A 10,657-nucleotide genomic window follows, 5' to 3' on the forward strand; every position below is an offset into this window, starting at 1 on the left:
TCTGTTTATAAAAGAGGCGACAGCTGAAGAGTGGGGGGGAAACAACGGAGGCTGTAGTTTCTTGTGATTCACCAGTGGTGAATCAAATCGATTTTCAACTTGTGGTGAATCACAAGAATAACCTCCCCACAGTCACACAGACATACACACACACACACACACACACACACACACACACAAACACACAAAAACATACTGTGCAGCACAAACACAGGAAACAACAGGCCAAACAAAGCCTCATTCCCGTGATACGTAGTACCATTAGCATTTCAAAAACACCACAGTCGACAACTCCGTCACATCAAGGACGTGCGCATTACTGCAATTATAGTTTTTGTATGCAAGAAATATTTTCTTGGCTGGTGGAGTGTTCCTGGAATATGATAAAGGTTTGTGTGTTGTGTGCTTGTGTTCTGGCTGTGCGTCAAATCTCAGGGCCTCAGCTTGTTACCTCAGCAGGTTCCAACATACCCTCTCAAAGAACTCCTCTCCTGACAGGCCGTCTCCTCGCCTCGGACCTGGAACACATCACAGCTCCACGTCATTTAGCTTCAGAGATACGTGTTGCAAAGCGTTTATGGTGACACAGTCTTCATCAAAGGAGGTATACCTCGGGATCAATTCTTTCTACAAGTTTATGAATATTTGATCAGAGCAGTCGTGGCCTCATAAAGATGGCAAAGATTTAGGAAAAAGCGGCTTGGGCGTGGTCAGAATCAACATCGCACTCACTTTTTTGCGAGGTTGCACAGCCAATCAAGGAACACTCTAGAATAGCACTTTCAGCCAATAGTAGCAGACTTCCTGTATTTTACGTCGAATATTAAGAAATGTTTAGGCTTTGGTCAAAAACAACGAATGTTGTTCCCCGCCACAGAACCGTTTTTTAACGGAAAAAATGGATTTATGGGTTTGTACCCTTAAAGTCAAATCACAAACAAAACCAAAAAGGGGATAAAAACTGAAAGGACATGAATGTTTAAGGGCAGCGTTTGTCAGTGCTACCATCCCTGTGATTGTTTGTGGAGTGTTAACGTGCAGACAAGCACACGCACACAGGGTCAACAAGGAGCCAGTGTAGGGACGGCAGCGAGAACACACACAAACACACACACACACACACACACACACACACACACACACACACACACAGGGTCAACACGGAGCCAGTGTAGGGACGGCAGTGAGAACACACATACACACACACACACACACACACACACACACACACACACACACACACACACACACACACACACAGGGTCAACACGGAGCCAGTGTCGGGCAGCAGCAAAAACGCGGCAACAAACAAGAGCTGCCAGCGTCAACATGTTTTAAAAGGCCATCGTTCCCGAATGACATTTACAGGCACACACACACACACTAACACACACACAGACACGCACACACACACACACACACACACACACACACACACACACACACACACACACACACACACACATACACACACATACACAGACACACATACTCACAAACACTCTCACACACAGACACATACACACACACACTCACTCAAACACACACACTCCGCCCCTCCTCATTGCTAGGGGTTACGGCAGACAGGGATGAAGAATGAGATGGGAACAGTGTGGGGAGGGGGCTGAGGGGAGGGGGGGGGGGGAAGGGGAGGGGGTTCAAGAGCTGACCTAGAGACGGCTAATAGCACCACCGGTATTTTACTGACGTAGAAAAAAGAGAAAAAGTTAAATAACCAAGAAACCCCTGCTTAGGAATGTGGGTCTTTCTATAATGTTCTTGTGTGCACAAAACACATACATCAACACACACACTCACAGACACACACGAAAAACACACACACACAGGCGTCCGCACACACACGCAAACAGAAACACGCACACGTACACACAGAAACACAACAATGCACACAAAAACCCACAGTAACAAATTCAACAATACACGCACAGTCGCTCACATGCACACACACACGCAGAAACACAGCAAACAACACAGTCATTAATACAACAAAACACACACATACAAAATATGCACAAACCCACACAGCGTTTGCGTCAGGGGCCTCATGCGGGCTAAACTGGGCCCCCCTAACCAACTCCTTCCGGCGGCCAGCTGTTGGCCCTCAGGGAATGCTTGCCCTGAGACCAGGGGGGTTCCTGATCTGTCCCCGGGTTAGTCCCCGACGCCGCCACGCTGGCAGCCTTCAGTACACCCGCGCACGACTCTGGATCCTGCAGCCCAAGTGGTGGCCATAAATCCTAGTGGTGGAGCGACGTCGCTTTACCCAGCGGGCTTTATTGAGGTGCCGGGCTAGGAACCGCCACCTGGAGACCAGGTTGATGTGACACACACACACACACACACACACACACACACACACACACACACACACATACATATACGCAAGTCTGCACACACACACACACACACACACATTTGCACACACACATTCACATCTGCATACACACTCATACACACATCTGCAGGCACATGTTGACACACGTCTGCATACACAGAAGCATAGACGCACACTCAGTCACACACACACTCACACTCACTCAGCACACACACACACACACACACACACACACACACACACACACACCCACACACACACACACACACACATACACACCCTCTCACATGCACACGCACATCTGCACGCACTCACATCTGCACATCTGCGGTGACAGATGCATCAAGTGACAAAGGGACATCCTCAACAGAGGGAGTATTGTGAGCTGCTGTGAGGAGCTGACCGCTGGCGAACGACAAACACATCGGTTGAGTTGATAATCGTGAATAAAAGTGATCAACCGTGAGCTGGGGTCAGAGACTCTCTCTCCACCCACCCCCCCCCAACCCCCCCCCCCCCCCCCCGTTGGACAGTCCAGGGGGGTCTTAGCAACACACTCACCATACAACATACACTCCAGCTTCTTCCGGTCGATCCGAAACCTCTCCTCCGTCTGGTCCGGGTCTGAACCCCGCCCCTGAAGGCCCTGGTCCTCCGGGGTCGGCCCCGTTGCCTTCCTCCTTCCGTCCTCCTCCTCCTCTTCCTCATCCTCTTCATCCTCCCTCTCTGGCAGAGTGGAGGTCTGGTTGTGGTTTTGGTCCTGTTTCTGGTCCTGTTCCTGGTCCTGTTTCCGCTCCTGGTCTTGGTCCTGGTCTTTGACCTGGTCCTGGTTGTGGTTGTGGTTGTGGTTTTGGTCTTGGTTCTGGTCCTGGTCCTGGTCCCGGTCTTGGTTCCGGACCTGGTCCTGATCCTGTTTCTTGTTGTGGGTTTGGTTCTTCTTCTGGTCCTGTTTCTGGTCCGGTTCCTGGTCCAGTTTCCGGTCCTGGTCTTGGTCCTTGTCTTTGACCTGGTCCTGGTTGTGGTTGTGGTTTTGGTTTTGGTCTTGGTTCTGGTCCTGGTACTGGTCTTGGTCCTGGTCTTTTACCTGGTCCTGGTTGTGGTTGTGGTTGTGGTTTTGGTCTTGGTTCTGGTCCTGGTCCTGGTCTTGGTCCTGGTCTTTGACCTGATCCTGGTTGTTGTTGTGGTTTTGGTCTTGGTTCTGGTCCTGGTCCTGGTCCTGGTCTTGATCCTTGTTCTGGACCTGGTCCTGGTCTTGTTCCAGATCCTTGTCCCTGTCATGGTTCTGGTAGTGGGTTTGGTTCTTCTCCTGGTCCATTTTCTGGTCCTGGTTCTGTCTCTGGTCCTCTTCCTGGTTCTCTTGAACTTGGTCCTGTTTCCGGTCCTGGTCCTGGTCCTGGTCCTGGTCCTGTTCCAGATCCTGGTTCTGCTCTTGAACTTGGTCCTGGTTCTTGTCTGGGCTGTGAGTGATGCTGGGCTCAGGTTGAGGGTCTGAGCCGGGTCCTAAGCTAGGTTCTGAGTCAGGCTCCTGTGGCTCTACCCTGGCCGCGGATGGAGCACTGCCCTCCGTGGTGCTGGTGGCCATAGCAGGACGTGAAGCCCCCGTCAGTGGGAGGGTGTTTTGGTGTGAGAGGCGCTGTTCAGAGTGGGGGACAGAGGGGTGGAAACAGGCACTATAGCCCCGTTGAACAGCCCCGCCCCAAGGTCAGATCTAGCCCTTCACTCTGTGTGTCTCTCTCTCTCTCTCTCTCTCTCTCTCTCTCTCTCTCTCTCTCTCTCTCTCTCTCTCTCTCTCTCTCTCTCTCTCTCTCTCTCTCTCTCTCTCTATGTCTCTCTCTCCCTCTGTCTCTCATTCTCTCTGTGTCTCTCTCTCTCTCTCTCTCTCTCTCTCTCTCTCTCTCTCTCTCTCTCTCTCTCTCTCTCTCTCTCTCTCTCTCTCTCTCTCTCTCTCTCTCTCTCTCTCTCTCTCTCTCTCTCCGCCTCTGTCTCTCTCTCAGTCTCACCCTCAGTCTATATCTCTCTGTCTGGCCCTCTCTCTCTCTGTCCCTCCCTCTCAGCCTATTTCTCTCTCTCTCTCTGTCTCACCCTCTCTCTCCATCTTTCACCACTCTCTGCTCTCTCTCTTTCTCTCTAGATTTGTTTAAATTAAGAAAAACGTTGGCGTGAGAAAACAGTATTTTACTGTGACTTTCACCGTGACATTCACACTGACTTGTGAAAGTATTCATGTTTTACTCTGCTCAAATCTGTGCCCAGGGACCTACTGTATTGATCCGTTGTGTTGATGTTCACATTGATCGACGATACAGATGTCCAGGTTGAAATACTGTATTGATCTCCTGCATTGATGAACACATTGTCCAACACTGAAGACGGTACCCAGCCTCTAAAGATAACTCTGACTCACGCTGACTCAAATGAACGTGTCTCTTCTCTAAGCAAATAATCAGGACCCCCCCCCCCCCCCCCCATTCAACTTGTGGAGGAAGACAGAGATTGAGCGCACACATGAACAAACACATGCACACACACCACACAACCCTAAGGAGGTAAACCTCATTTGTCTGTATGTATGTGTGTGCGTGTGCATGTATATGTGTCTGTGTGCGTGTGTATGTTTGAGTGTGTGTGTCTGTGTGCGTGTGTATGTTTGAGTGTGTGCGTCTGTGTGCTGTGTATGTTTGCGTGCCTGTTTTTTTGTGTAAGTGTGCATGTGTGTGCACGTGTATTTCTACGTGTATTTCTATGTGTGTGTGCGTATAGTGTGCACGTATGTGTGTGTGAGTGTGTCTGAGACGGGGGTATCTTGGGATAAAGAACCTGCTCCAACAACAAGCCCGGTGCACTGTTGGCCGTCATCGCCCCGGCAACCAGTTCGTTCACAAACACGCCGGCGACGAGAGTCATAAACTTTAGGGGACAGGGGAGGGAGGGGTGATGGATAGATGAGGAATAAAAGGTCTCCGTTTGTCCCTGAACCCCCTCAACACCCCCTTCTCTCCCCCAACTCCACACTTTCCCAGAACTTACGTGAGAAATCCAATTGTAAAATAAAAATGGCTAAAGTCACATAAAGTCACATGTTAGAATTTATTTTTTGTATCCTCTCTAGGTCAGTGGTTCCACACATCTGGCTTAGTAAGGGGAGCCAGTGGCCCCTTTATCCACAATGATCACTGCAAATGCCGTTAATGCTACCTGCCGGTGGGTTTATTTAGCAAACTCAAGATAACACCAAACATCCATTGTTTTGTGTTATCTTGTGTTATAAAAATTTGATGGAAAGTACAGACCAATACTATCTTCTAAATATCAACAAAACATTAACTGAAAGATATTTATTATTTATTTTCGATTATCTATTTCATTTTTCCCATCTTTGTATTTTTTTCTATTTCGGGAAGCAAATCCCACGAACTACCTGCAGTACCCCTGTCTACCACAGGGTGAAAGACCCTTTTCAATGGCCTGAGGAGGATGGTCTGTTAATGGTGCTGTGTTGCCATGGAAACAGACCATCAATAAAAGTGGGTGGGAGCAGTTCCAGTAAGGAGTTGCCCCCCACCACCCACACGTATTGAATTGCACACCCTGTGGGTCAAATAGTGACACTGAAGTTAAGTATAGTCCTCCGAACTAAACTTCTGCGTCACTATTTGACCCATGCAATTGAATAGTCACACACACACACACACACACACACACACACACACACACACACACACACACACACACACACACACACACACACACACACACACACACACACACACACACACACACACACACACACACACACACACACACACACACATGAACCTTGGTTTGCTAAAGGGAAGCAGTCACGCCAAATGTTCCAACCTATGTGCTAAACATCTTCTCATCGAAATGAGACACCGACATAGACAGACAAACAGACAGAGCAGCTAAATGTTCATTCCAAATGTTCTGAAAGAGGGCACCGTATTCCTCCAGCACATCTATCATGATATTTTTTAAGGAAACCCAAACTACTTAATCTATGGTTAAATCAATGTAAACGGCTTACGTTGGATATGGTACATTACCCCCGAACACCGCTGGGGGGCGACGCCGCTCCATGCTTGTGGTTTCGTTGCGTCATCGTAGTAGTACCGCTTCCGGTATGGTGTGTTTCCAAAATAACTCGTGATTCGGACAGCACAGGTCAACAGGACGAGCGATTCAAACCATCTCCCCAACGGATTAGGACGGCACCCTAGCTGTTCTAAAGATGGAGCCTCTTTAGACCTCCTTGTGGATCATCATGTGGAGGCTGCAAGGCTTCTTTAGTAGAGGTGAGTAGTGGCAACCATTGCTCCCCCGCCCCTCACACTACTAGGACTTGTTATGGCACTCTCAGCTGTATTATTCTGTTTTCTTAAGCATATTTCGTGTTTTTTTATGATGCATTTCTAAAGCAAAACTGTTTAATGACTATATCGCGCCTTGACCCCACGGCACAGTAAGTTAGAACCAATATATGTAGGACCTCGTGCACATGTTTATGAATATGACACCTTTCTTATGTTATACTTCTTATAAAGCATATATCGTCTATGCTTTATAATATGTTATACAATATGGTAATATTGTATGTTACCATATTGGTTATCAATATTGCTATGTAATCGAACTATCTTCAAACTGCAAACTCGAGCGATCTGACATATGTTGCATTCTGTCACCACCACGCCACCCACGCATCCACGCACATACCCAAACACACACACACACACACACACACACACACACACACACACACACACACACACACACACACACACACACACACACACACACACACACACACACACACACACACACACACAGTACTCCACAGGTGCCATGGCAACGCCCCCTTACGGCTGTCCCAGAACCACTGTGTGGAGGACGAGGTCGTCAATGGCTCCAATCTCCTCTCCAACTCTCTGAACACAACTGACAGCAGGTAGGCTGCCCCACCCCCTCATTTACACCCCCCCAACCAACACACACAGACACACACACACACTGTACAGTAACAATGAGAATAGAAAGTAGTGCTTGCTTTCATTCATTTGTATTCTGCAAGTGTTACATGCACATTGTGTGATATACATTGTATTGTTATACTTTTTCATTCAGAATAAAAAAACTATAAAAAAAAAAAAAAAAAGAAGTAGTGCTTGCTTGCTTACTGTGTGTTTTTTTGCCCAAGGAAGGCAAGGGTTCATTAGAAGTGCAGGGCCTTCTATTTTTGTTGACAAATGGCATCCTCATAGCGGAAGTCAGTCATCTATGAACTCCTCACCCCTCGTGAGGACACTCTACACCCCCTCTTCCTCATCCTCACAGTGCCTTTCAGCTGTCTCAGCTCTCTCTCTCTCTCTCTCTCTCTCTCTCTCTCTCTCTCTCTCTCTCTCTCTGCTCTCTCGCTCTCTCGCTCTCTCGCTCTCTCTCTCTCTGTCCCTCTGTCTGTCTGTCTATCTCTGTCTCTCGCTCAGTACATGCTAGTAGACACTAGACAGACTAGCTACTCTGTCGGTTGAGACCCCCGCAACTGAGATGCCTTTTTATGATTATTGGTCATTCATTTAAGTCAATACCGTCAAATGTTATTGTATATCACTCTGCTGAACACCCCATCATATTTCAATGTTGCATTCAAATAAGGTTTTACAAAATATATTGTTTTGTTTTCATTCTGAAATTGAAGAATGGTTGAGAAATAATCAGAATAGATGACTTCATGCTTCAATAAAAGGAATCCTTCTACAACAAAACAAATCCTTAGTCTCAGCTCTCGTGTGTGTGTGTAATGATGGGGAAAGAGTAGCAGGTGAGTAGGCCAGGCCTTGTGTCATGGCTGTGTGTGTTCACCTTCCTCTTCCTGCTCTTCCTCAGCTCCCAGAGAGAAAAAGATGGAGGGAAGGGGAGGAAACAGAAGACCTCACGCTTCTGCCACACTGAGCTCCCTCGCTACACGGCTCTGGATGCCGTGGGATGGGTAGGAGCCCTATGCATATCAAACATCTGCATCCCTACAGCACTGAGAGCACACCACTGACACGTCGATTATACTAGCCTACAAGTACACATGTCACACCCTGCATCCTTCAGTCTGTACCTGCACAGACACTGACATAGACTTATTCTGGCTTCACGTGTAGGAAGGTGATGGGAAACGCTAATGTGTTCCTTCCTACACAAGCGTTTGTTTATTGGTTGTGTGTTTCCTATCCAAGCGGTTATTGACTGGTAATGTGTTTCCTATAGAAGCGGTTATTGTCTGGTTGTGTGTTTCCTATAGAAGCGGTTAGTGTCTGGTAATGTGTTTCCTATAGAAGCGGTTATTGTCTGGTAATGTGTTTCCTATAGAAGCGGTTATTGTCTGGTAATGTGTTTCCTATAGAAGCGGTTATTGTCTGGTAATGTGTTTCCTATAGAAGCGGTTATTGTCTGGTAATGTGTTTCCTATAGAAGCGGTTATTGTCTGGTAATGTGTTTCCTATAGAAGCGGTTATTGTCTGGTAATGTGTTTCCTATAGAAGCGGTTAGTGTCTGGTAATGTGTTTCCTATAGAAGCGGTTATTGATTGGTAATGTGGTGCTCTACAAGCGGTGGTTGATTGGTCGTGTGTCTCCTCTCCCCAGGGGGCCGCGGCCGCCCTGCTGATGCAGATCTGCAGGCGGCTCCACTCCCAGTGGTCCTCGGGGCCCGAGGCCGGACCCGGCCCAGCCGGGTCCGGCCTCCGAGCCTGGGCTTCTCCCGCGGCGCTGCACAAGTGTGGCTACCGAGTCCTGCTGGAGATCTGTGGGTGAACGGCCGTACCGTCCGTACGGTCCACACACCAATCCATTCAGATAAATGGGTCGTTTGTGAGTGTGGATTCTGACGTTGTGTGCTGCTTCTCCTGTAGTGTCCAACCCAGACGCCTTTCCCAGAGCGGAGGGGGGTCTGTGTATGCACATGTTGCCAGAGGGTCAAGGCCAGGCTCAGCCTCAGCTCCACAACATCAACAGAAGCAGTAGAAGCAGCGAAGACCTTGAGCACTTTTCCATCGACAGTCTTCGATCTGTCCACCAGAGGGCGGACTTGAGTCACGATGGTTCTATACAAGGTTTGCTTATTTTTCATCCAATAACTAACCCTAACATTCAGAGGGCAGAGTGTTGGCTCTTTTCTTTTCTTTAACTGTTCTATTACTTTTTTATCTTGAACGACAGAACCTCAATCCCCATCTTCATCCGCGCACCTTGAGCAAGATCTCCCGGTGTTTAACGGCACCCAGACGCCTGGAGACGACGGCCAGGTGGGTAAACGTCCTGCTTAAGTGTTCAGTCCGGGTCTCACCGACCGTTAGATATCTAACCTCGTCCCCTCTGTGCCGGTGTTCCTCTGGAGGTGTTGAGTGGGGGGGAGGGGCTGATGGAGGCCGCCTCCACCCTGGGCCACGTGGGACACTCCAGCGTACCGGTGATCCTGAACATCATCGGTGAGGAACGCCTGGGATCCGACCCGCTCACTGGTTATTATGGGATATGAGGAGCTCCTGGCTCAGACTCAATCATTGCTCTGGTTGGGCATTCCTGGTCTTAAAGGGTGCATTAAGAATCAACAAAAAATTCTCAACAATGCCTGTCGACTCACAAAAATCGATGACCCTAGTTGTTTGAGCATGTAATGAATAGTTAAAACCAGCATATCATAATACAATATCGCATCCAAAATACTGCAACATTGAATTTCTCCGATGTCACCCGTAGTCACAAAGCCGTCGATGAAGAGGCCGTGTCTCAGGGAGGGCTGAGAAATCCCAGTTCCTTAGCAACACAGCTTCATCGCATGTGTTGCCCCCCTGTGCCAGAGGCCTTGAATGATTACAGCCCTCCACCGTGTGGTCTGATATCTCTCTCCCTCTCTCCCTCTCTCTCTCTCTCCCTCTCTCTATCTCCCCCCCCCCAGGCCTGGACAGCGCCCAGACCCAGCACCACCAGCAGGCCTTCCCCTGCTTCGCGGCGGCGGCGCGGCGCGGCTACAGCCAGGCCCAGTACAACGCGGCCGTGTGCTGGGAGACGGGGCGCGGCGTGGCCCGGGACACGGAGAAGGTGGGCGCTGAACTCCCGCTGTACAGACCCCGCAGTGGGGGGGTCCAGGGTGGAACTGCTCCCTACTGTTACCCAGGGGAGGAGGGGGTGCGGCTTAGCGCTGGGCTGAAGGAGCTCAAGTGAAAGGCCCCAGCTTTGTCAGTACATAAAGTACACACAGTGTCCTTCCACCAGCCAATGGAGGACCGATTTGAGC

At 49.1% G+C, this 10,657-nt stretch overlaps 2 protein-coding genes across 2 annotated transcripts in view; one reads left to right on the plus strand and one right to left on the minus strand.

Annotated features, from left to right (window-relative positions):
- The window catches only part of bicc2 (bicaudal C homolog 2), a 19,128-nt gene extending 15,058 nt beyond the window's left edge, over positions 1-4,070 (minus strand). The window contains exons 1-2 of the mRNA XM_060062685.1: positions 2,918-4,070; positions 472-518 (exon numbers count right to left, since the gene is read on the minus strand). Of these exons, the coding sequence (XP_059918668.1) occupies positions 472-518; positions 2,918-3,938 (1,068 nt within the window). The 5' untranslated portion in view covers positions 3,939-4,070. The remainder of the gene's footprint in view (positions 1-471; positions 519-2,917) is intronic.
- A 2,393-nt stretch (positions 4,071-6,463) lies between these two features.
- Positions 6,464-10,651, plus strand: dele1 (DAP3 binding cell death enhancer 1). The gene is made up of 7 exons (XM_060063782.1): positions 6,464-6,669; positions 7,205-7,322; positions 8,258-8,360; positions 9,007-9,166; positions 9,273-9,473; positions 9,738-9,848; positions 10,319-10,651. The coding sequence occupies exons 1-7, from the start codon at positions 6,639-6,641 to the stop codon at positions 10,582-10,584; spliced, it is 990 nt and encodes a 329-aa protein (XP_059919765.1). The 5' UTR covers positions 6,464-6,638; the 3' UTR covers positions 10,585-10,651.
- The last annotated feature ends 6 nt before the right edge of the window (positions 10,652-10,657 follow it).

Source organism: Gadus macrocephalus, chromosome 10, assembly GCF_031168955.1.
Source record: "Gadus macrocephalus chromosome 10, ASM3116895v1".
NCBI lineage: Eukaryota > Metazoa > Chordata > Actinopteri > Gadiformes > Gadidae > Gadus > Gadus macrocephalus.